Raw genomic sequence first — 26,531 nt, forward strand, 5'->3', positions numbered from 1 at the left:
TTATTAATACATGAAACTTGCCTGATCAGTAATGTGATGTGTGAATGATTACTGAAGAAGGGAGCCACTCAAATTCAATGCATTGTTCCTATCACAGTTTGAAATATATCAAAGACCATACATTTCACTCAAGAGATATTTGCATTTCGTGGTGGCAAAGGCTGTCCAAGAAACTAATGTTTAGTTCTCAACTTACATTTTAAAGATGAAGAAGTGAAAAAAAAAAGATGAAGAAGTGTTTTTTCAATATCTGCGGCCTTGCACCTCATTCATCCATTCAGTAAAGGAACATTCAGTTGACTAAGTGCTCAGTTTTTTTACACTGTAGAATTTTAGATAGTAAATGACGGTGTTATGGCAAGTATTAATAGTATTAATCAATAATGCCCCTTGATGCTGAAATCATATTATTGCCTTAATCAAAGAACGTAAAGAATGTCAGTTTCAGGGGAAAGAAGAGATGTCTTCATTAGTTACTTTTTATCACAATCACAGAATAATCACAAATGTCTAGGGAGGTACAACTTAACAAAAAGTCATAAGGCATTACCGATCAGTTGTTTCTGTGGCTGGTAAAATGAAGATAACACATAATGATTTTATTATCTTTTGCTTCTGACAAGATTTGATATGGTCACTTTTGTAGAAAGTCTGACGTCTGAATATGGAATGATTCTTTGCATTGCCTAATATATTCAACAACCATCTACGAACTTCCACTTCCCTTGACCAACTCCCTCAGAGAACAAAGAAGCTTTTCTCTTCCCAATATATACTTATAGCGTTTGTGTCGATCAGGTTTCTTGAGTTCTGGCTGTTTTGTGAATGTATATATTCCTGTTAGCCTCCCAACACCTTGGAAGATTTTTTTTTTATAGTAGTTTTTATAGAAATGGATAAGCTGATTCTAAAGTTTATATGTAAAAGCAAAAATAAAAATAACCAAAATAACTGAAAAATAACAAAGTTTAAGGATTCACACTGCCTGATTTCAAGACATTATAAAGCTACAGTAATCAAGACAGTGTGGCACTGCAATCAAGGTATACAAGTAGATCAATGAAACAGAATAAAGAGTCCAGAAACAGATCCATATATTGAAGGACAACTGATTTTTTGACAAAGAGGCAAAGACAACTCAAAAGAGAAAGAAGTCTTTTAGGCAAGTGATGCTGCAACAATTAGGTATCACTATGCCAAAATAAAGAACTTTATCCTATAACTTGGACCATACACAAAATCTCAAAATGGATCAGACCTAAATGTGAAAACTAAACTGTGAAGCTTTTAGAATATAGGATAAAATCTTTGTGATCCTGGTTAGGCAATGATTTCTCCTATATAACAGCAAAATACAACTGGTAAAAAAATGTTCTTTATCAAAATTTAAAACTTCTATTCCTCAAAAGACACTCAAAAAATTTATTTATTTTGAGAGAGAAAGCACAAGTGGGGAAGGGGCAGAGAGACAGAGAGAGAGAGAGAATCCCAAGCAGGTTCTGCACCATCAGCGCAGAGTCTGATGCGGGGCTCAAACTCACGAACCAGGAGATCATGACCTGAGCTGAAGTAGGACACTTTAATAGACTGAGACCCCAAGGGTTAATATCAAAAGACATTTTTAACAGTGAAAAAACAATCCATAGGCTGGGAAAAACTATTTGTTAAACATATATCTGTTAATAGACTTGTATTCAGTATATATAAAAACAACTCTTACAAATCAACACCAATAAAAATGAACCACCCAGTTAAAAAAAAGCAAAAGATTTACATAAACTTCACCTAATACATATAGATGACAAATATACATATGAAAAGATGTTCCACACCACTGTCAATAGAGAAATGTAAATTAGAACTACAAATAAGAAAGAAAACACAGGCAGGAAAGTCTTGGGTCTTTCTCCTTATTTTTGCAAGGAAAGCAAAAATAAACTAATGGGACTATATCAAACAAAAGCTTTTGCACAGCACAGGAGACCATCAACAAAACAAAAAGGCAACCTACTGAATGGGAAAAGACGTTTGCAAATGATATAACCAATAAGGGGTTAATATCCCAAATATATAAAGAACTCATACAATTCAATATTTAAAAAACCCAAAACACAATCCAGTTAAAAAATAGAGGACCTGAATAGACATTTCTCCAAAGAAGACATACAGATGGCCAACATGAAAAGTTGCTCAACAATACTGATCACTGGGGAAATGCAAATCAAAACCACAGTATCAGCTCACACTGGTCAGAATGGCTAGTATCAAAAAGGAGTAATAACATGTTGAGGATATGGATAAAAGGAAACCCTCTTGCACTGTTAATGGGAATGCAAAATAGTACAGTCACTATAGAAAACAGTATGGAGGTTTCTCAAAAAATTGAAAATAGAACTATCATACAATCCAGCAATTCCACTTCTGGGTATTTATATGAGGAAAATGACAACACTAATTCAAAAAGATATATGCACATCTATGTTCATTGCAGCATTCTTTAAAATAACCATGATATGAAAGTAATCTAAGCGTCCATCAATAGATGAATAAAAATGTGATATATATATATACACAATGGAATATTACTCAGCCATACAAAAGAATGAAATCTTTCCAATCATGACACCATGCATAGATGGACCTAGAGAGTATTTTGTTAAGTGAAATAAGTCAGAGAAAGTCAAGTACTGTACGATTTCACTTATATGTGGAACGTAAAAAACAAATGAACAAACAAAACAGAAACAGACAAATAGATACAGAGAATAATCTGGTAGTTGCCAGAGGAGAGGGGGATAGAAAGAGAGTGGGGAAAACAGGGGAAGGGTATTAAAAGGTACAAACTTCCAGTTATAAAATAAGACACAAGGATATAAAGCACAGCATAGAGAATATAGCTAATAATATGTAACAACTTATATGGTGACAGATGATAGCTGGATTTACTATGGTGATCACTTTGTAACATATATAAATGTTGAATCACTATATCATATACCTAAAACTAGTATAATATTGTATACCAACTATGCTTAAATTAAGAAAAAAAAAACTACAATGAGGGGCACCTGAGTGGCTCACTTGGTTAAGCATCTGATTCTTGATTTCGGCTCAAGTCATGATCTCACAGTTTCGTGAGTTTGAGCCCCATGTCAGGCTCTGTGCTGACACTGTGGAGCCTGGTTGTGATTCTCTCGCTCAGTCTGCCCCTCCCCTGCTTGCACTGTTTCTCTCACAATAAATAAATTTAAAAAAAAAATAAAGAAAACTACAATGAGATACAGGTAAAATTAAAAAGACCAACCATACCAAGTGTTAAAAACTATGTGGGAGGAATCAGAACCCTCACACACTGCTGCAGGAGTGTAAAATAAAACAGAACAACCACTTTGGAAAATGTAAAAGTTAAATGTATATACCTACTATATGATCTAGCCACTCCACTCCTAGGTATTTATTTACCCAAGAGAAAAGCAAAACACATGTTCATAAAAACAGTGTGTACAAATGCTCACAGCAGCTTTACTTGTAATAGCCCAAATCTGGAAACCACTTAAATCTCTATCAACAGGTAAATGGATAAACGGTGATATAGCCATATAGTAGACTCGTGGCAATAAAAATCAATGAACTACTGATACACATAGTAACATGCATGGGTCTCAAGTCATTATGCTGAAAGAAGCCACACACCCCTGCTCCCCCCTAAAAAAACACATGCTGTATGGTTTCATTTATATAAAATTACAGAAAATGAAAACAATTCTATATTGTCAAAAGAAGGATCACTGGTTGCCTGGAGGCAGGGAGATATAGGGAAAGTTGGGAGGGACTAAAGCGGCATAAAGAAACTCTGGAGGGGTGGATGATGGATATGTTCACTATCTTGACTGTGGTGATAGTTTCACATGTGTATATGTATATCAAAATATATTAAATTGTATACTTTAAATATGTATGGATTAATGTAATGGATTATGTACCTCAATAAAGCTATAAATAAAAAGCTTGTGGCAGATCTGCATAATACTAAATTGGAAAGATAATTATAAAGACAATGAGGCAAGCTGCAGAATACTACACTCTTGCTTCTGCAAAAAACATGTGTGCATGTTATTAAAGATGATATACAATGGGGGCACCTGGGTGGCTCAGATGGTTAAGTATCCAACTCTTGATTTCAGCTCAGGTGATGATTTCTTGGTTTTGCGAGTTCAAGCCCCACTTTGGGCTCTTCATGCTGACCATGCAGAGCCTGCTAGGGATTATCCCTCTCTCTCTGCCCCTCCTCTGCTCACACTCTGTCTCTCTCAAAATAAATAAATAAACTTTAGAAAAAAGAGGATATGCGATGAAATATTAGGGCACTATGCACTAAATGTTAACACAGAAGAAACATTAAGTGATTCAAAAATGTTATAGAAGCATATTTATTGATATGGAAAGATGCTCACAATTTACAGTTAGTGAGAGAAAAAGTAACAGCTTTTACAGTATGATCTTGTTTTAGTTTCTTAACTATTTAAAAATCTAAAAGCATATAATCTAATATTTTCACATGCTGAGACATTTTCTTCAGCTTACACCAGTGGTTGTTAAACGCCTACCATAAGTTATCTAATGCAGGTAGAATAAGGGAAAAACGGTAATTTCTCTTACATTAAACAGCCTATAGCAACTCCTCCCTTCTTTACATGTTGAGTGCACATTCAGCAATGAATGTGTATGTGTACAGATATATGTGAGTGCTGTTAGTTATCTTTTTGTGTATATATGCCTTATTTCTGCAAACTAGATTACAAATTCAATGATGTTTTCTTTTTTTGCCATTTGAAGCCACAAACATATTTAAACAAATACTAATGAAGAACTTAGTGTACTTATGAATTGGTTCACTATCTTCAGTAAAATGTTAAAAAGTTCCCTATCTACACAAGACAAAAATCAACAGATGTTTTCAGCATATGATACAATATTCATTTGGTATCTCAAAAATGGTATAGCTCAAAACTAGAGACTGTCACAGGTAATATCATGTTAAATATGTAATTTATAACGTACACACTGTAATAATCAAAACATTATGCAAGGGCCTATAGGGACAGCCTTTTAGAGTCTGAAGATTGTTCAGTGTTCACTTTTATTTCTGGCTCATTTTACATTGTTTCAATAATTCCTTTAACCTCACGGAAAATGGCCATCAGTGTATTATAATCCATGTGATCAACAACTACAATTGAGCCCTTTCTGATATGCTCCTTTATGTTAATAAATATGGCCACAGCACTAACGAGATTGGCTTTTGCCTCCTTCTGGTTAAAGATGAGTTTTAATGCTGCTAATGTCTTTGTATTGATCATGTCTCTGGCTGCAGTTGGATTTTCAGACATATTCAAAAGTACTTTTAAAACAAGATTTCTGGTTTTACGATTTCCCAGGGACAGCAAGTGGAAAAGTTCTGAAAAGTAATTGGCAACAATGTGGTGATGGTCAGAATCAGTAGTCAGTTGTCCTAGTATCTTTAATCCAGATTGTTGTCCAGGTGAATTCAAGGGAAAAGACATGGTTTCCTTACACATATGCTTAACATGTAATTCAAACTTGCGTTGTCTCTCACCCCCAGAAGGAGGATTCAGAGTAATTACAGCCTTTTTTCTGATTTCAGAGGAAGGAAAACTGAGCAAGCTTTCAATAAGCGTCACTACACCCACCTCATTAATAAACTCTTGGGCAAAGGGATGAACCTTAATGATCCCCATTGCAATTTGAGCTATTTTATGAATGAGAGGATCAGTAGTTGACTTAAGTAAGGTAACAAGTCTTTGAAATTCTTCAGAATCCATATAGCATTCCATTTTGCAAGGGCAAGCAAATGGCTTAATCCCATTCAGTTCCCTAATCCTGATTTGGCGTCTAATCTCCTCTATGGTCTGGATGCAAGGGTCAGAACCGAATGGATACTCAGGGACAGGCTGTGAGCATGAAGTAGTGCTCCTAGAAGGGCATGTTGTTGCCACAGGTAAAGAATGGGTATTTTCCTCGGCTGAGGCCAGGACAATATATGAAGGAGGCTTTGTCTCAAATGGGACTTGGGATCTAAATCCTAACACTGCTGGAGTTACAGCAGGGGCTTTGGGCCAGATAGTTACCTCAGACCAGTCCTTGGGCCTATTTTTTTCATTAATTTCATCCACAGGCTGGGGCCTAACTATCCTGCTCACAGGTCTAGGATTAGGGTCATAACTAGTTTCATCTCCATCCCAAAACCAGTTCCCAATAACATTTTCTTCCTCTTCCTCCTCAGCCCCTGGCCTAGTTTTGCAGCTGGCCCCGGCCACAGATTCCAACTTTTCAGCATAGGACAGAGGATCAATACCAGCTTTACCTTCATCCTTAGCACTAGAATGATTATTGGCCTCTTCCCCACTCCAAAACCAGGAACCAACATTGGCTTCTTCTGCACTCCAAAACCAGGTATCAATACCAGCCTTATGTTTACAGGTGGACCCAGACTCAGAATTAGCCTCAGCCACAGAACAAATCCCAGATACTTTAGTGGCCTCATCTTCAGCTTTGGGACTAAAATATGCCAGGCCTCTTTCCTTTATCTCAGGAACACTCCTGTTCTTAGACCTTGCCTTCATCGCTGCTGTTGCATCAGCTTGAGACCCTGCCTTGGCTACTGCTTTGTCCTGGGTCTTAGCTACAGGTCTGACTATGCCAGTAGTCTCCCTCTTTGCTTCAGCTTGCACACCAGCCCTTTTTTGAGCTTTGCCTTTGTTTCTAGTCTCATTCTTAGCCCTAGTCATGGTTAAAGATCAGTTATATAGATAGCTCTATACAGTCTTGGCCTTGGTTTTCAATCTGTCCCAGGTCAATGTCTTAACACTCTTTCGCTGGATCAGACATAAACTTTGTGGCAAAAGTCAGTCGTCAGCTCAGCAGTCACACAGTCCCCTTTCCAAACACAGAACCTCTGTCAACAATACAGAGAAAAGACAGAGGCACTTAGTCTGAGGGAAGATGATAGTTCCTGAGTGCAGACCTGTTGAAGGTGATGATCTGCCACTACAAGGCCACTACAGCCACCACTGGAGATGGACCTGAGGTGGAAGAAGAAAACAAGCTTTAAGTCTCTTCCAACTGTGCTTCACTATGCAGAGAGCCACACATGATATGAGAGAATAGAAATGGATTGTGAGGTAGAATAGTAGAAAACTCTATTCCCTCATTTTATCCCTTCCACACTCCCACACTAATGCCCAACAATATCCTACCCAAGCACTAACGCACTCTTTTCTCTACATCACATAGGAGCAGGGATGATGGAAAAGTTTGCTGAAAGTGAAAGAGGCTAAGAAACATCCCGGCCCTTGGGTATACTATATGCTACAGGTCTATCCAGGTAGGTCTCACACCAACCTGTACTGATCTGGTGCGATTTCCTCCTCCTTCCTTACTTCTAGGATCAAAAAGCCCTACAGCCAATTCACAGGCAGACTTTTGGACAAAAATACAGGAGAGTTGGAATTCTGAGCATTTGGTAGACAGACATTTACTCTGGATTGTAAACCAAGTGTCTGTCTTTCCAAATCTAGAACTTTGGTTATATAACATTTCTGGTCTCTTTGGTCCTCCTCATGGCTTCCTATTCCATTTCCTGGGTATCTATCAATTACCCTGTAGGCACAATACTGGCTTAATTTATCCTCATTTTCTATACCCAAATGCGAGGGTAGAGGTTATCTGTAAAGTTGGAAGACAATGGCTCCAAGATATGTTTTAGGCTTGCCAATAGCCTATTTACATCCCCAATCAATACGCATGCTCATGCTCACACTCACCTTGAATCCAAATGAATAGTTTGCGTCTTTTTTTCTTAATTCAAAGTGAACAACTATCTACATATTTCTACAGGAACCTATAAAGGAACAAACTTAAGAATAGATAAAAAGACAAAAGAGAGAAACCAGAAGAGATTGAGCTAGGCCAACAGCCATCACAAGCATTATAATACAGACTTTTGTTTATTTAAGGCCATGCTAAATGTCTCCCATCTGTCTGCTCCTACCAAATGATTCCACATCAATTCCCCCCAAGACCTGAAACTTGTCTAATTATACTTCCTTCTAATTTTCAATTTGGTTATTTTCCCAGCAGAGACTACACCTCTTTTCCTGAACAAAATATGAGATGCAACAGTAGATAGTGAGCAACTCTACTTTGAAAGCAGTCAGTGAAGATAACAGGACTATTATTTTAATACCATCTTTGCATGCCCCTACCCTTCCACTTTCCCCATGCAAACATATATCCTACCTCACTGCCACCTATTTCAGCCAGCCCACACAGCAGGGGTCCTCAGGAAATTCTATCCTTTCCACCAAAGAACAGTTCTTTAGCTGGAGAAGAGTCACACCCTGCAAAAACAAAGAGGAACATTCAGCAAAACACCAAGAGAATATGTTGACAATCGTAGGAAAATATCAGGTTAATAAGACAGATACCCAGAATTCAGGTCCTGACACTACCTTTTGAAGAATCAGGAAATAAGTAAATAAATGGCATAGGCTCTAAAATGACCCTTCAGAAAATACTCCCCTCTATTCTGACCCACCATTCCCACACCTCAACATATTAAGTGGGCTGGGATGTTGAGAAAAATGATCCTGAAGGAGAAAGGTGGATTAATACCACACTATTTTTTTACACCACACTATTTCCTTAGAAGGACCCTTAAAGGTGTTAATTTTAAGGTGATCTACTCCTTACTCTGTCATTTCCTTGCATTTAATTGACTGCAAGATATAAACATGGAAGGCAATAAACCTGCTGTATTAAGAGGTGGGTAAATATTTCATTTTGATGTCTTCATAATCTACCCACTCAACTGTCCTCTTGCTAAATGTGCCAGATCTACCCTGCAAAGATTTTGGCATCAATCAAGCGCCTATGAGAAGGGACAGCACCCAGGGTCCGGGGGCCCAACAGACCCCTTTACAGAATCAAGACCTGGAATAGCAGACGCCACCGGCCCACCACATCCGCCAATTGAGCACAGAGCTCCTAAGCCCCATCCCCGCTCTCGCCCCGGCGGCCTCCCCGGGTGCCTCCCACCCCAGCTCCCGCTCCGCCATTTCTTCCGCAGCAGGCTCCCCCCACAGCTCTCTCCCGGCACAGCACCGTCGAGGGCGGGTCATGGGCGCCTGGAAAGCTGGCTGCGGAATGGCTGGCGCAGTTCGCCTCCACAGGATCCGAGGGAGCCTCTCCCGCCAGCCCCCATGCCCTGGGCCCGGCCCGCACCGGTCACTGCCTCTCCTCGCCAGGGGTCCCGCGGCGCTGCGCACCTCTGTCACGGACAGGGTACGACCGGGTCGCCTCCCCCTTGCCAGGCTGCCAGAGGCTGGGGTCCGGGCAGGCTGTAAGCCGGGCGACAGTGGGGGTCCCCCCACCCCTCCCCACGACAACCCACTTGCCTTCACAGGCTCAAGGTGCAGGTCGTTGTCCTCCCCCTCTTCTCGGAGCTCCTCACTCGGACTCCCACCACCTAGCGTGCTGTCAGAATCGCAAAAAGGCGTCCCGCCCCCCCGCGCTGCAGCACCAAACTGGGCAGGGGCTGCGCAGGATGCGGCACGAACCGCTCTCAGCAAGGGTGTCGGGAAGGGGGGCGGAGGGATACAGCACGAATGGGCTAGACGCCCCCTCCCTGGCCCACCCTAGTTCCGACCCACGGGGGGCGGGGCCAGGAGGTGCGCCAGCCTAAGGGGCGGGCTCACAGCAGCCCGCCTCTGCAGACCTCCGAGGCGACCACCCCCTCATTGCTGGCACCGCAATAAAAGGGACCTGGGAACGACTGGCAGTGGGGGCTAGGATCCCGAGTTCGGGGTGGTGGTGGTGGTGGTAGTGTGCTGCAGACAGCAGCGGATGGATATCAACCGTCCTTCGGTTTGTAAGAATCCTCAGCCTGTTCAGTGTCTGCCCTCCTTCCCCCCCCCCCCCCCACCCAATCCCGCCCGCCCGCCTTCCTGGAGGCTGATGGGCTAGGGGCTGTGAGAACAGCAGGATGAGAGGGGAGAGGCGACTTAAGGCCAGACCACCTGGCCCTCCTGGAGTCCTTCTTTCATTGTTTCACGGAGCCCGGAGAGGAGGAAGTGGGAGGGGGCTCTCATGGAGGCCTCACCACTGAGCCTTTTCTAAAGAGAGGCAGACCTGCACCTCTAACCTGAGAAAACCAACCACTGCTCTGTGCCCATCCTTTCTGCCACACTGCTCTGTGCCCACCCTTTCTGCCACACTGCTTCCCACCCCCACCCCTCATTCAAACTGGTAATATGCTTTGCCATTTCGCAGTCCCCACAGTTGCCCAAAAAGGAGGGCCTTTCCCTCTCAGGACTTGCACTGGGTCATAGGATCTTTCCTGTCTGTTGCCCCATGGTCAGGTGTCAGGATAGTCCTGGCTCCTTTTCCACTATCCTATCTATCAAGTCTTCGCTTGTAGTCATGTCCAAGCTCTCATGATCTTTGGCAATGTGGATATGTGGCAGGGATTAGAACCAGCTTGGATCTCAGCCACTTGCCATACACACTTGCCTCGTTTATCCATTAGAGCTGTTAACATATTAAGCTTACTTATTTTTATTCCCCGATACTTCCAAATTCTGCATCATATCTGAGTCTGGTTCTGATGCTTGCTTTGTATTCTCAAACTGTGCTTTTTCTTGCCTTTTAGCATGGCTTATAATTTTGTGTTGAAAGCTGGATATTATGCATTAGGTGATAGGAACTGAAGTGAACAGTCCTTTAGTGAGAAGTTTTAAAGTTAAGCTGGTTAGCAGTTGGGCTGTGGGTAGTTTGCTGTAGCTTTAAGTGCTATGGTCTTCAAATTCGTCTAGTGTCTTTATTTTTATCTCCCCTCTAAACTCTGGGCTTCCCTAATTACTCCTTGCAGAGACTCTACATCTTGCAGCTCTTTTAACTATACTCTACTCTTATGACAATGGAGGCTTGTTAGCAATGTGACAATGTGTGGAGGAGAGCAAGTGTTCTATAATCTTATGATTAAATTCCAGTGTTTTGTGGACCTGTGTCCCTAAGCTATGACCTTCACAAGTGTTTCTTAGTGTCTTTGTCTTCCTTATGTGAGAATGGAAGTCTAGAATGGACTCAATAGGTGGAATGCCTTTCCTTCAGCTGGGATAAAGCTCAGGGAAAGGCTTTTCCACTGGAAAGTAGACCTTTATCTTGGAGAAGGTTCTGGGTCTATTTCCCCCTCCTAGAGCCATGTGGTGATCTTTCTGAAATGTTTACTTGTGAGAACCTGCTGGACTTCCTAGAGGTAAAGCCCACTAAATTTCTAAGCCAGCATGTCCCCATGGGGTTTCTTACTCTCAAACTATTCCACACTCATTACCTAGAAATTTGTCAAAATTACTATTTTTATGTTTATGTTTCTAGCAGTTTCTGCTCTAAGTAGAGAGAGAGGCTGTGACTCTCCAGATTTGTCTTTTCTCCAGAATTTGGGGTGATTATTTGCCCTGTGACCTCAGTTCTTTGATGGGTCTAAGATAAATCATTGCTTCTCAGTTTGTTCAGCTTTTTTTTTTCTGTTTAGAAATACAGGAAGAATGACTTCTAAACTCTTTACATGTCCTAACTGAATCTGGAAATACGGCTTATGGATTTTAATGGGGTAGCTAAAGACCAGTGAACACAGTGTTTTTCCTCTTCCTTTCAGCTATATATTAGATCTGGGAATTAAGTTGCCCTTGAAAACCAAGCTGCTCCATAAATATTGGCTCTTTTCCCTCCCAGGTATAGAATATTTGTGTGGCTCCCTGAATCTGGCATCTCAGCCCCCAAATTCATAACTTGGGAGTGCCGATTAGAGTTCATACTTCCAGATTCAAAGTTCCTGGTGGTGAGCTCTGAGCAACTGTGACTTAACTCTGGGAGAAAAAAGTCATCTCTGTTACCACCACCACCAAGAAGCAGATTACTATACTACTAGGTGCTTGCTTAGACTAGAATGGCCAGTTTCTGAGTCCTGGAAGCAGGTTCTAAAAGGAGGCTCTACTGGGGCACCTGGGTGGCTCAGTCAGTTAAGCGTCTGACTTCGGCTCAAGTCATGATCTCACAGTTCATGAGTTCAAGTCCCGTGTCAGGCTGGGTGCTGACAGCTCAGAGCCTGGAGCCTGCTTCAGATTCTGCGTCTCCCTCTCTCTGCCCCTTGCCTGCTTACACACACACTATCTCTCAAAAAGTAAATTAAATTATAATTTTATTTTTTAATAAAAAATTTTAAAAAATTTAAAAAACGGAGTCTCTCCTTTGGAACATGGCCAGACTTCAGAGCCAGGCAGTCCAGAACTTGAATAGAGAGTTTTTTACTATTAATTATTTGTGTCACTTTGGAAAAGGTACTTAATGTTTTTATCTGTGTTAATTCATGTCTCAGAAGAGGCTGGTTAAAACTACTTCACAGGATTCTTGTGCACACTAAATTAGGAAGTATCTGATATTCTGAAATACCTGCAGGTTATCAGGTCTTTCTAGTTGCTTTTAAAATTGTGATCTATCCATATTATGAAGTGGGCTGGGGAAAGTAGAAAAGAGTAGATGAGAACTCCATGGTGGCTTTTCGTGGTCATAAATGATAAGAAATTGCCACTGTGCTCTTTGTCTCTGTAACCTCAGTACTTTGTATACTGTGTTGCTTACCATGGCCCTTTACAAAAATAATGTCATTTTTGCATAAGGTATGCCCCCCCTCTCCTTGTAGTCATATAGCACAGGGAGGCTGATCCCTATTCCAGGGGTAAGTCAACTTGCTCCAGGGGTTATCCATCCCCTTGGTACTCTCTGGTTCAGGAAGGGGTGGCGATATAACGGTACTCATTGAGGCATTAGAAGATTGCAAAAGGACTTCTGAGCAAAGTGTCCTCACTCATAAGAAAAGGCCATCAGGAAACAGTCTCCTTAACCCTGGGTTCTCAGGGCCCTCTTGGTTCCCTCCCGGCACTTCAGACCAAAGCGAATACTTTTGTCCCTTGTACTGCAAATGGCACAAAGGAACAATTAAGAAGTCCTGTCCTTGTAAAACATTCCACTTGAGGTGTTGACAGCTAGATGACCCTGAAAGGGCAGGAGGGAATGTTACAAGAAAATAACTATGTTGTTCCCTAATGGGTGACCACACAAAGGAACATTTTTAGAATTAGGTAATGCCCAGAAACGTAGATAACGCACACTACAAGGAATTTGCTAAAAAATATAATGCTACGCTTGTTACAATAAAGTGGCCAGTCTAACACAATGCTGTTGTCTGTGTCCATTTATTTATTTTTTCGCTGATGCTGTTCATCCTTTGGGAACCCCTGGACCTGCTGGGGCTGGACCTCGGCACCAATGTGGCCTGAGTGCAGGGAAAGTGGAGAAGGGCTTGGACTAGGGTGAAGCGCCTGAAAGTGAGTGCTTCCTAAAACTGTGCTTCCTTATCTCATTCTAATGCTGGCCCTGACTTGGAAGAATGTGTTGAGAGATAGAGATAGAAAGTTAGGGCCTTGAAACTCTCCAGAGAACCTGGGAATATTTTAAAGATGAGATCCCATTGAAAGTTGCTCTTTTGAAACTGGGCACACAGTAGATGGTCAGTGAGTGATAACAGTTCAGCTGTACTATAAGAAGATACCTTTCTTTCATTCATGACTGGATTGATGACAAATCTGCTCTAATTTTATCCTCAGGCAGCAACATTTTAAGTCAAGTGATATTTGAATGGGCCCTGATATTCATTACTTGAGATAGCCCATAATATTTATCCAGAAAAGGAGCATAAACAAAAGGGCCATGTGAGTAAAAAAATTGATGGATGATCCTGGCCCCTACAAGTCATACCCAAGGGGTGATCAGAACAGAGATAATCATCCTATACTTAGGGACACACACACACACACACACACACACACACACACACACACACACACTTACCCTGCCTCTTTCCTGAGATTGAAAACATCCACAGGTGTTAACTGGCTAAGTATCTGCTTCAGGTTGCACATGGGACTTAGGCGGTATCCAGTGAGGCCACAGTATGAAGTTCCCCAAATATAAATGTGGTACTCCCCACAGGAATTCTAGGCTGAGGGAGCTCTAATGAGAAAAAATATACAGAAATTATAGAGAACTTTAAAAATTATTTAAATTGCAGGTGCTTGACACAAAAACACATGCTGATTTTTTCACCCATAATACACTGGAGGTTCTGCCTTCTTCATTTTTAACTTGTTTATATATGATAAATAGGATCAGAGACAGATATTAATCTACCGGTGGCTGCTAAAAATAGAGACGTGTAACATCATTGTTCCAACATCAGTTATTTGACACCAATTACCTGGAGTTAGCACCAGACTCCACAGGTTTAAAGGTGCAGTCCCCAACAATACTGCCCCATTTCAGATCAGATGCCAGTTACGAGTCATGGGAACCACTCATATTTCTGAGTGACCAGTTATAAATTCAGGATTTCCCATGATCTCCTCAGGTTTGATAATTTAGCAGAACAATTCACAGAACTCACTAAAAGTTCTATACCTAGGATTATAGTTTTATTATAAAGAATACACACAGGACAAGGTGTGGAAGGTTCTTAGACACACAGCTTCTATGCCCTCTTCCCATGGATTTAGGCCATATCAACCTCCCTGGATATCAGTGCATTTACCAGTCAGGAAGCCCCACTGATCCCTGAGTTTTCATTGGGGTTTCCGTATGTAGACATGATCCATTAAATCACTGGCCATGTGACTGAACCCAAAATTCAGACCTCCCCTCTTTGAGAGTTCCAGCTGGCCTAAAGTTCCAAATCTAGTCACATGGTTGGTCCTACTGGTGACCAGACCACAATCTGAAGCCAAAAGTCACTTTGTTATTATAACAAAGACACTCCTGTCACTCACTAAATTTCTTAAGTTTTTTGAAGCTCTGTGCCAGAAACCAGGGACAAAGTTTAAATATATTCTTTCTTATGCCACACTATGTTTGAGGTATTCTCGTTTGTCAAATTCTAAAAACACACAGACAATAGAAAACAGAGCTTGAGGGGAAAGACTATAACCTGAATATTGAACCCAATACATGTATTACCAGAATTCTGGAGAGTGGAGGGAAGGGGATAATAACAAAGCAGGCAAGAAGTAAGAGAGGAAGAGGTAGTCCTAGGTCTCAATCTCTGTAATTTTATCTCACATGCCTTCTGCTCAATCCTAGCTTTTAAATGTAAAAAGGTGGGCCTGAGTATTATTATGACATGATTTCAACTCTATACTGAGTACAAAAAAAAAAAGGATATGAGAAGGCTTAGTTAAGAAAACTCATTACTTCCTGGTGACACTTCCTAAACTATCCAGTGGAGGCATGGGGTGGGGGGACATTCAAATAGAAAGAGGTCAAGTATTTACCAAGGGCTGGTACCCAGGATGAGACCAAAGAAACAAGCCTTAAGAAGGGAGCAGAGAACACAGTGCAAGGAAGAAAGCAAAGTGTCTACAGAGGGAATCATGTGAGATCAAGAGTTTCTGTCAGTGATTCCCAGAAAGAACCTCTTCTGAGGCCCAGGACAACAGTGGGAGGGAGGCTCAGATAAAAAAGAAACTTTTGTGTTCCTAGATGGGAAGGAGCTGCTGCCCGGGGCTAAGATCCAAGGATCCTCTTGGGAGAGGAGAAACTTGATGGTTTCCTAATGAGAAATCCCATGTGAAGGGCACAAAGCCTCTAGGTTCCCTCCTCCTGAGTCTGTTCCCTTCCCCATTCCTTAGAGCTTCTCAGATTGGGGTTTATTCTACTCTTGCATCTGTTGGAAGCTGGAACCTTGGAATATAAGGCAGATATATCCCTGCCTCCTTTTCCCCCACCATCCCCCCAAATTTGGTCTGGTCTCAGTCATCCCCAACATTTGGAAGACAGAGTGAATGCCAACTAGGTGAGAGGAAAGGAATGCAGCTCATGGTTCCCATTGTTGAGGAATTTTTTTCCCTCTAACCTTCAAGATTTTTCTAGCTGGAGTAAGAATTAAATTGATGAGACAGATCAAATAAATAAAAATACAATGAAATAAGATTTAAATTCATACATATAGGGAACTCACACAGACAGGAGATTCCAAAGACAGGTAAAATGAGGTAATTTGCCATACCCAACTAAGAAGAAAGGTAGGGATTTGGGACTTCAAAGGGAAGGAAAGCAATTCAAAAAAGAATGAATATTTGGTAACCAAATATGGGAGTACATACACAAACAATAGGACATACAAAGGAATTTTAACAGATAGTTTGCTAAATTCCTCCCTGTCAACCACTCCTAGTTCATATACTGTGGTTATCTATGGAAGTAGTTGTCTTCCTGCAGCAGGTCCTCAACCTAAATTTTCCTCAGGCAATTAGTGGAGAAGGTCAAAGTTTCCTCCTGAGCCTTTTGGGCAATTGTTTTCAGTTCCAAATAATCTGCATGCCGAAATGGCATATTTTGGGGCAGCCTGCCCTAGTTCCCAATACCATTGTCACAATCCAGCACCTCAGGAGTTCAGGAATTGTCACCTCACCGTTTCCTTTCTCTGGTCTCCCCTGAAGCCAACTCCCTCCTTGTGTCCACCTCCCTTACTCGACACACAGTAACAAAGCCACACACAGCTGGGCTGGGCAGGGAGCCTGGGAGTGAGGGAGGGGTGTTCAGAAGGCAGAAGCAGAGACCCAGTAAGGTCCGAGGCACTTCTTGCACCAGGACTTATTCTCAGCCACCACATCCCATGGATGCCATTTCCCAGCCTCGCACCCACCTCCTCCAACAGCAACCGCTGCTTCTCTCCACGTTTGTCTCCTGCAGGATGACTTCCTGCCTCTTGAGCTCCTGGGCAAAAGACTGACCCCGGCTAAGACGCTGGCAATAGGCTGAGGGGTTGTGCCCTCTACCAACAAATGCTGTAATTGCGCTCGCCTGAGAGATCCGTTTTCAGGTTAGTGCAGCACGGAGAGACACCCACCCACTCAGCCCAATATTCTACCACTCCTCCCACGGCCGTCTGTCAGTCGTCAGGTGTATATCCTTCCTGTCCGCTTTCAGTACAACACACCTCTGTGCTTGCGCAAGAGAGAGCATGGTCACGTGACCCACCACCAGCTTCACGTGACCGTGTAGACTGTGTAGTCTGCCGTATCCCTGCATCATGGATGGCAGAATCTTCTGTCTCTGAGGTTGAGATGCTTGCTAGAAGAATCTGACGCTCCAGGTGAAGATAGAGAGCTTAATTAAGGAAGGCTGGATTTAGAGCCGGAGCTTCCAGCGCTAGCGCTAGGCCTGGGCCTTGCTCTTTAGGAGCACAGGGCTGGCGAGGAATACTCAATGAGAAGGAGTTTGAAGAGGAAGTGATTTTTATTAATCTGTGTGATACTCGGGCGACATATTAACACACACACGCACACACACACACGCAGAACCTGTCTTAAAAAATATTGATAAGTAAAACAAACATTCAAATTACCATGTCCACTACCAGGATGATCTCTGTTAACACTGTTGTGGTTTGTGAAGTTAGGCAAAACTGCCACTTTGTCCTACTTCCATAAACCTTGCATATCAGAATCAAGTGGGGAAAAAACATGTTGCACGGTCAGAAAAATTATACAAAACTTGAGTAAAGACAACATGGGTGCTGGATATTATTCCAGTAGTGCTGGGCTTCATTCTCTATTGAGCAAGTTTTCAACCCTGAGAGGCCAATGTTAACTTGTAGATATTCTGTCTAACGGATATGGAAATGATTTACGTTCAGTGGACAGATAACATCAATGGTTACAACGTAATGCCCTTAGAATACTAACTAGTTTTGTATTTAACCTAGAAATTTTATCCTAACATTTACTATTTTTCTGTGAATTAAACTTAATATTTAACATATATTTTGTTTATATTATTATATTGTGTATGTGATATATACATATCGCCTTTAACCATTTTCATATTCTTAGCAGTTCCTTAATTTTGTTGAAAAAATCACATAAACATTTGTAATTCACAAGTCATATTACTTTTTCAAAAATTAGCATCCTCAGACAAAACGAATATTTTCACCATGTCTAAAAATAATAAAATATGATGTTTCCTGCAAGTCTGGGACCAACTCTGTCCCTGACTTATACAATTCTTCTGTCTGATGGTATGGTATAATCTATTTACTTATTATTATGGAAAATACACACAAAGTAAAACTTAATCATTTTAACCATTTTAAAGTGTACAATTCAGTGTGGTGTTAAGTATATTCACAATGCTGTGCAAGCACCACTATTTTGAGTGTTATTGTTATTCTAAAAGGAAAAATGATCTTTTGAGTGTAACTATCATGTGAAAACATTACCATCTTTGTACACTCAAAAGACTACTATAAACTTAGTAACCTTGGTAATTTTTTGAAGCATTTCATTAAAAAGTTAGTCTTTCAGAAGTCTCATTACTTTCCAACTTTTCTAAATGTTATTATCTCTAAACATTTTTAACACTGATAGCTCAATCTTTTCATGTAACTGTGTCTGTTCCAATATGTCCACATATAACTTGAGGCACTAGATACAAGCATATTAAAAGGAAAAACCCTTAGTAATTTTTGTATTTCCCCAATGCTTGTCTCTGAAAATTCTTTTACTATGGTATTTTATTCCAGACTATTGAATGTATGAAGTTTCTTAGGCATATTGAAGTTACATAGAAATTGTGTGTATTTACACACAAGACTTTAAAATGGGATCCAATTTTCCAGATATCACAATCTTCTGTTTCACTTGACATTAAAGCATCAGTATAATTTCATGCCAATAAATAGATAATTTTTTTAAAGCTGCATAATTTCCTTAATACCTTCCTTGGACTAGGAACACAAAGGAAATATTCTTCCTGACTCAATTTGTGTGCCATTGTACTCTTTCACTCTTTAGGTGGCAATGAAGCAACAACAGTACTAGGATTTGTAAAATGTGCAGATTTGGCTGACTTAGCTCTCCAATCTGGCCTCATTCCAACTGCATCCCTCACTAAATTTGTCTTAACCTATTCCAGGCAGATAGGCTAAATCCATGCTACTAGGACAGGTTTCCCAATCATGCACATTTCTTCACACTTTTCTTCCCACTCCTCACTTCAGAGAATGACCTAATGGTTTGTCTTATCCTACACTAGTTTAAGTGGGTCCCTCTTTGCTGAAGCATTTCTCAAATACCACCAGCACACAGTAATCTCTCCTTTCTCAAACTCTAGGAATGGGATTTTCCAATGAGGGTGTTTGTCACACTACTAGTTATCTGTATTTGTACGTGTGCACAATGTATCTGTACCTGGATTTCAAACTGAAGGGTCACTTTTGCCAATTTTCACATAGACCTTTATTGAAAACACAGACTTGAATAGAGAACCATATGTTTAAACAACAAATAGCAGGGTAGCTTACATAGGCGACTCAGTTCACTGGAAGCTCAATACCAAAAAAAATATTGCAATCTGGACAGCAAGACAAATATCAACAAATATGTTTTCAGCTCTAATATTCATTTGGCATCCACAAAATGATCCAGCTCAAACCAAGGATTGGACAAAGTTAACATCAGCATTAAAATATAAGTTACAACATAAAACCAGACTGTGAAAACCAAAGCACTACTCAGGGCTCTTTGGGAACATAAGGCTGATCAAAGGCAGGTGATTATTCGCACTAGCTTTGTCGTCCCATCTCAGGATCATTTTGATTGTCTATTTGGACTTGTAGTTCCTTAGCTAACTTCTCAAATTCATGGAATGCAGAAATAAGTGGCTCAAGATTGAAATCATCATCAATTAAAGACATAGTTCCATTTTTTATAATATTACTGATATTCTGAAACATCTTAATAACAATTTGAATATTATCATTTGTCTCTTCTATGTTAAAGAGACCCACAAATATTGATAGAGCTTTGGCACTGAATAGTTTTTTTGCCACAACAGGATTTTCGGACAAATTCAATAGCATTTTTAGAACATGAAACTTTGTTCTTGCATTGCCTGTGGTTAATAAAGAGAAAAACCCAGACATATAATTGGCAACCAGTGTGTGATAGTCAGTAGTTGTAGTGAGGTGTCTAAGCATCCTTAATCCAAGCAGCTGCTCAGGAGAACTCACACTATGAGCAAGGGTTTCTTCACACACTTGACATATGAATGTCTCAATCATGTTTAGATTTGGGTAAGGTGGAGCCATGTGAATCATATTTTCCAAAAAACTTGTCCTAACTCGGGAGGAGGGATAATTGAGCAAGGTTTCAATAAGTGAGACAACACCTGAATCCCGAATGAAATCTCGGGTAAACTGAGAAGCACTTCTCATGCCCATTGCAATTTTAGATATTTCATGAATAAAAGGATCTCGGATTTTGTCCATTAATAGAAGGAGTTCTTCAAATTCTCCAGTACCAATTTTAAGCTCACATTGTATGCAGCTGCAGGACCAACTCTCAGGTGCTACACTCTCCCTGGCCTTAAGATGCTCCCGGATTTCCCTAACTGACCTGTAGGATGGATCATAATGAAATGGGAACTCAGGTTCAGGCTGATCAGACTGAAGCAAAGATTCCTGCCCTTCCCCTTCTGGGGTAAATTCCAAATTCTTGGGCTTTCCCTCAAACATGTCAGAGAATACAGATGCTGCTTCTTCAGGAATTCTAAAGGAGCTTGGGGATGGGAAGCCAACCCCATGACAAGGACCAGGTTTGAATTCAACAGTGACCTCTTCCCAGGTTTGGGGCCTGGATGATGCTTTAAGTTCCTCTTCAGCTGAATCTCTGAACCTGGAACTAGCCTTATACACAGGACTGGGATTTAGATCAAAGCAGGCCTCATCCCTATCCCAGAACCAGGACCCAAATATGGCCTCTTCTTCAGACTCTGGCCTGGCCTCTTCTCTGGCCACAGCCCCCAAATTGGACTTTTCCTCAGTCCAAAGCAAGGATCCACCAATGGCCCCCTCCTCAGACCCTGGTGTAGATTCACAGATGGCCAAAGCCCCAGCCTCCATACTGGCCTCTTTTTCTGCCCAGAACCAGGACCCAATAATGACTTCCTCTTCAAACCTGGGCTCTTGTTTGACCCTACCACTGTTATTAACATCTTTCTGGCCCTTGGGCTTCAAGACAGTATTAGGCTCTTCCTGGTCTCTGGTCCTGAATCTACCACTGGCCTCTTCTCCAGGCAAAAACCAGGACTCCTTAGAGTACTCATCTTCAGACTCAGACTCAAAAAAGTCCTCTCTCTTTGTCCTAAGCTTGGACCTCATAGTTTCCTCATCCCGGACTCTGGGCTTGAACAAGTTATTGGTATTTTCTCCAGCCCACAAGCAAAATGGGTTGCCAGACTCCTCCTCAGACCCAGACCAAGAATCAACATAGGGATCTTGCTTGGATCTGGGCCTGGACCTGGGGTTAGGCTGATGTTTAGCCCTATGCCTGGATCTGGTATTGGCCTCTTCCCTGGGCCACGATCTGATACTGGCCTCTTCTCCAGCCCAGAAAGAGGACATTGTAGAGGTCTCATCTGCTGACCAGAATCCAGACTCGTTAGAGGCTTCCTCTCTGGCCCGGTGCCTAGGATAGCACCAAGACCCCATATTAACTTCCTCCCCTGATCCAAACCAGGGTTGAATTCCTGTCTGAACCTGGGAGCCAGGAAATGTCTCAGTGTCCACACTGACCAGTTCCCTATCCACAGATAGGGCCATAGGTTTAGCAACAGGCCCAGACTCAGTACTGACGAGTGGCCAGGCTACAGCACTGGTCTGGGCCAACCCCTCTGTTTGCGACATTGCCTCCGCCCCAAACTCAGTCTGGGGCCAAGCTTGGGCTTCATCTTTGGGCCTCGCCCCAGGGATTGCCTTGGCCTCGGTCTTAGGACGTCCTCCCCCTACTGTCCTGGCTTCAGCTTTGGGCCTTGCCCCAACCACTGACTGGGACTCAATTTTGGCCCTTGTCCCAGCCATTCCCTGGGACTCAGTTTTAGGCCTTGACCCAGCCATTGCCTGGGACTCAGTTTTGGGCCTTGCCCCAGCCATTGCCTGGGATTCAGTTTTGGGCCTTGCTCCAGGCATTACCTGTGCCTGGGTCCTAACCTTGGGTCTGACCACCATTGGGACTTCATTCTCTCTTTCAGCCCCACCTCCAACCTCTTCTCCAGCCTTCTTTTCAGGCTTTGCCTGGGCAGCAGGTTCAATCTCAGCCCCAGTCATGGTATACGTTACAGAGGAGGCCCAGTTAAGTACCCCTACCCCAGTCTCAGCCTCTACCACAGATCTCACAGTTTTGTATCTTCACACTGTGATCTTTCAGTGATTCACGTGATATAGTTGGAAACAAAAGTTAGAGTCAATCACCAGTCCAGCAGTCAATCGATCTGCTTCCAAAGCCTAGCCTCAGTCAATATCACAAAGCGCAGAAGAGGCACAACCAAGCTGGGGGATGATGGATGCTCCCAGGTGGGTGCAGACCTGTTGAGGGTGGTGGTCAGCAGCAATTCCAACACCAGCAGAGATGCCACTGGAGGTAGATCTAAGGAAAGAGAATCACATAGGGCTTTGAATCTCTTCAAATTGCATCACTCCATGCAGAGATTCACACAGAGACTGGACCTTGAATGCTTAGGGAACAGATGGAAAGTCTTTCCATCACCCTCATTTCACCCATGTTTTACCCCAGATTTTGCCACTTTGCCTGCTACAAAACAGGTGTGAAATTGGTGAGTGTTGGCAATGGGAGAGGCTTAGGAGCCCCCAGACTACCCTAGTCATTCTTGGGCCAGTGTTGATCTCCACTTCCCCACTCAAGTTTGCACCCAATCTCATACCAACCTGCAAGGATATGGTGCAATTTCCCCCTCCTTGCTTTGTTTCAGTGGTATTAAGCTCTACATCAGAGAGCAGGCAGTCCTACGGAGAAGTAAACATACAGGAGACAATGAAGTCTGAGTGCCTCGTTGACAGACTGACACACGGACCCCTGATGTAAACATCTGTTTAATTTGTCTAATTTTTTCCTATCTAATGGTCCCTGCTTTCTGGTTGTCTCCTCCCATTCATGGCCCAATCCGTAACTACACTAATATGCCTAATACCTCCTACAGGAAATAAGGAAAAGATGCTGTGACAGTGTGCAAATATGGCAGAGGGTAGGAGAGGTGGATCAAACACACCCAAGTGGATCAAAGACACCTGCTATTGATCTTACTCTGCCACTATCCCCTGCATTGCTGTCCTTCATACCAACCTCCAGAGATTTGGGCCAGTCTATTCCTCCTTCCCTTCCTTACAGAAGTGAGCAGCTTTAAAGCAGGCCTATGGACAAACAGATGAAAAGGCATGACAGTCAGGAGACCATGGCAGCAACTGAGTTCTGGGTGGACCCACAAACACCAAGGATAGGAGTCCACATATTATTTGTCTTTTCAACATTTAAAGTCCTCTTGGTAGAATGTTCTCTATTACTTAAGCTCTTAGTTTCAGGGTTGCAGACAACGACATCTTCTCTTGACGTCACACTTTCACATGGCTCCCTTCTCCAATTCTGAGGATTCACCACTAGGTGCACCACATCCCACCGCCTTGCGCAGCATAAATTGGGGGAAGGGTGCCCCTACGTATATTCTAGAAAACAGGTTGTGCAGTGACACTTGTAATTATGACTTCTGTCTCACCCTCACCTCCTAGCTCATCTTTTCCTGCCACCAATTTTGGGTGGAGGTGAAGGAGAAAGGCAAGGGAAGGACTTAGAAGGCTAGTAAAAAGGGGAAATTTGGAAGGTACTCTTGGATGCGCCTGACCTGTTCTGATCACAGTCACCCCACTCCGATTTGGGTCTCCACTCAATGGTTGCTGCTCATTTCCCCCCTGCACCCCCAGCCCCACATACCTCCAGAAATCCAGGCCATTGTCCTGCTCTTCCTTTTTCTCAAGCCTCTCCTCTACAGATGCACTCTGCGGGATGAAACCACCAGACCTACCTCGCAGAGAGAAGACTTTCGAATCAACCAGGAGCCTGTGCTAAGGGACAGCACCCACGGTCCGGGGGCCAATAGGCCCCTTTACAGAATTAGGGCCCGTAACAGCCGACGCCACCGAACCCAGGCTCCTGCCAGTTGGGCAAATAACTCGAACGCCACCCCCCACCCGCTCTCGCCCCGGCGGCCTCCCCGGGTGCCTCCCACCCCAGCTCCCGCTCCGCCATTTCTTCCGCAGCAGGCTCCCCCCACAGCTCTCTCCCGGCACAGCACCGTCGAGGGCGGGTCATGGGCGCCTGGAAAGCTGGCTGCGGAATGGCTGGCGCAGTTCGCCTCCACAGGATCCGAGGGAGCCTCTCCCGCCAGCCCCCATGCCCTGGGCCCGGCCCGCACCGGTCACTGCCTCTCCTCGCCAGGGGTCCCGCGGCGCTGCGTACCTCTGTCACGGACAGGGTACGACCGGGTCGCCTCCCCCTTGCCAGGCTGCCAGAGGCTGGGGTCCGGGCAGGCTGTAAGCCGGGCGACAGTGGGGGTCCCCCCACCCCTCCCCACGACAACCCACTTGCCTTCACAGGCTCAAGGTGCAGGTCGTTGTCCTCCCCCTCTTCTCGGAGCTCCTCACTCGGACTCCCACCACCTAGCGTGCTGTCAGAATCGCAAAAAGGCGTCCCGCCCCCCCGCGCTGCAGCACCAAACTGGGCAGGGGCTGCGCAGGATGCGGCACGAACCGCTCTCAGCAAGGGTGTCGGGAAGGGGGGCGGAGGGATACAGCACGAATGGGCTAGACGCCCCCTCCCTGGCCCACCCTAGTTCCGACCCACGGGGGGCGGGGCCAGGAGGTGCGCCAGCCTAAGGGGCGGGCTCACAGCAGCCCGCCTCTGCAGACCTCCGAGGCGACCACCCCCTCATTGCTGGCACCGCAATAAAAGGGACCTGGGAACGACTGGCAGTGGGGGCTAGGATCCCGAGTTCGGGGTGGTGGTGGTGGTGGTAGTGTGCTGCAGACAGCAGCGGATGGATATCAACCGTCCTTCGGTTTGTAAGAATCCTCAGCCTGTTCAGTGTCTGCCCTCCTTCCCCCCCCCCCCCCACCCAATCCCGCCCGCCCGCCTTCCTGGAGGCTGATGGGCTAGGGGCTGTGAGAACAGCAGGATGAGAGGGGAGAGGCGACTTAAGGCCAGACCACCTGGCCCTCCTGGAGTCCTTCTTTCATTGTTTCACGGAGCCCGGAGAGGAGGAAGTGGGAGGGGGCTCTCATGGAGGCCTCACCACTGAGCCTTTTCTAAAGAGAGGCAGACCTGCACCTCTAACCTGAGAAAACCAACCACTGCTCTGTGCCCATCCTTTCTGCCACACTGCTCTGTGCCCACCCTTTCTGCCACACTGCTTCCCACCCCCACCCCTCATTCAAACTGGTAATATGCTTTGCCATTTCGCAGTCCCCACAGTTGCCCAAAAAGGAGGGCCTTTCCCTCTCAGGACTTGCACTGGGTCATAGGATCTTTCCTGTCTGTTGCCCCATGGTCAGGTGTCAGGATAGTCCTGGCTCCTTTTCCACTATCCTATCTATCAAGTCTTCGCTTGTAGTCATGTCCAAGCTCTCATGATCTTTGGCAATGTGGATATGTGGCAGGGATTAGAACCAGCTTGGATGCCATGCACATCTGCCTGCACATCTATCTAGTTTCCCCAGACATTCTTTGGAGAAGGCCCCATCATGTACCCACTTGTACAAGACAGAAGCTTGGTGGTTCTTGAATCCTCTGACTCCCTTAACCCTACATCCTTCCTCTAGTCTTGAGCCCTTCCTTTCTGTGCTCCATAGGGCAAACAGAAAAACTGTGTTTAAGCATAACTGTGGTTGAGCACAGACCTGTTGGTGCCCATTGTAAAACTTTTAAACTCAATTAAATGGCACTTTCACTGTGGTAGGCTGAATAAAGTTCCCTCAGTGATATCTGCATCGCATTCTCCAGAACCTGTAAACATGTGATGTTACAGGGCAAAAAGAATTAAGATTGTTGATGCAATTAAGATTGCTAACCAGCTGACCTTAATAATAAGAATATGCTGGGTCTTCCTGGCCTTTGTAATTGCAAGGGTACATCTTATGTGGAAGAGGTAAGTAGAAGAGTCAGTGTGACAGTGAAATAGCATGAGAAAGACAGGACAGGCCTTTGCTGGCTTTGAAGATTAAACAAAGCCATGGTCCGAGGAAGGCAGGCAGCTCCCAGAAGCTGGAATAGGCAAGGAGACAGATTCTTACCAGGGTTCCTCAGAAAAATGAAGCCCTGCCATCATTGTAGACGAGTGAGACCTTTTTTGTATTCCCAACATACAGGACTGTAAGATTATATATTTGTGTTATTTTAAGCTGCCAAGATTGTGGTAATGTGTTATAGTAGCGGTAGGAACTGAATTTACTTACCATCATGATGGTCCATTCTCCTTAACCTTCTTTATTTGTGCCTCAA

At 43.5% G+C, this 26,531-nt stretch overlaps 2 protein-coding genes and 1 pseudogene across 8 annotated transcripts; all 3 read right to left on the reverse strand.

The window, feature by feature from the left end:
- Window positions 1-4,414: 4,414 nt before the first annotated feature.
- GPRASP3 (G protein-coupled receptor associated sorting protein family member 3) lies at window positions 4,415-17,125 on the reverse strand. Of its 6 annotated transcripts, XM_081793948.1 has the most exons (5): window positions 16,832-17,125; window positions 13,987-14,148; window positions 8,320-8,420; window positions 7,845-7,936; window positions 4,415-7,103 (listed from the first exon to the last, which is right to left on the reverse strand). In XM_081793948.1, the coding sequence occupies exon 5, from the start codon at window positions 6,807-6,809 to the stop codon at window positions 5,157-5,159; it is 1,653 nt and encodes a 550-aa protein (XP_081650074.1). In that variant the 5' UTR covers window positions 6,810-7,103; window positions 7,845-7,936; window positions 8,320-8,420; window positions 13,987-14,148; window positions 16,832-17,125; the 3' UTR covers window positions 4,415-5,156. The 6 variants fall into 6 exon arrangements, with proteins under 6 accessions (XP_081650074.1, XP_081650072.1, XP_081650071.1 ...); XM_081793946.1 differs by lacking the exons at window positions 13,987-14,148; window positions 16,832-17,125 and adding an exon at window positions 9,477-9,967 and having other exon boundaries at window positions 7,845-7,921; XM_081793945.1 differs by lacking the exons at window positions 13,987-14,148; window positions 16,832-17,125 and adding an exon at window positions 9,477-9,967.
- Window positions 17,126-19,403: 2,278 nt separating this feature from the next.
- GPRASP2 (G protein-coupled receptor associated sorting protein 2) lies at window positions 19,404-25,120 on the reverse strand. Of its 2 annotated transcripts, XM_081794139.1 has the most exons (5): window positions 24,624-25,120; window positions 23,970-24,056; window positions 23,328-23,395; window positions 22,913-22,990; window positions 19,404-22,613 (listed from the first exon to the last, which is right to left on the reverse strand). In XM_081794139.1, exon 5 carries the CDS (start codon window positions 22,292-22,294, stop codon window positions 19,754-19,756), a length of 2,541 nt encoding a protein of 846 aa, XP_081650265.1. In that variant the 5' UTR covers window positions 22,295-22,613; window positions 22,913-22,990; window positions 23,328-23,395; window positions 23,970-24,056; window positions 24,624-25,120; the 3' UTR covers window positions 19,404-19,753. The 2 variants fall into 2 exon arrangements, with proteins under 2 accessions (XP_081650265.1, XP_081650266.1); XM_081794140.1 differs by lacking the exon at window positions 22,913-22,990.
- LOC145713741 (translationally-controlled tumor protein-like) overlaps window positions 24,907-26,531 on the reverse strand; it is a 31,440-nt pseudogene continuing 29,815 nt past the window's right edge.

Source organism: Panthera onca, chromosome X (assembly GCF_046562875.1).
Source record: "Panthera onca isolate mPanOnc1 chromosome X, mPanOnc1 haplotype 2, whole genome shotgun sequence".
Classification (NCBI taxonomy): Eukaryota; Metazoa; Chordata; class Mammalia; order Carnivora; family Felidae; genus Panthera; species Panthera onca.

Bases quoted from the DNA above. Each gene is read 5' to 3' on its own strand.
- GPRASP2 (XM_081794140.1), bottom strand. From the start codon at position 22,294: ATGACTGGGGCTGAGATTGAACCTGCTGCCCAGGCAAAGCCTGAAAAG.
- GPRASP3 (XM_081793948.1), bottom strand. From the start codon at position 6,809: ATGACTAGGGCTAAGAATGAGACTAGAAACAAAGGCAAAGCTCAAAAA.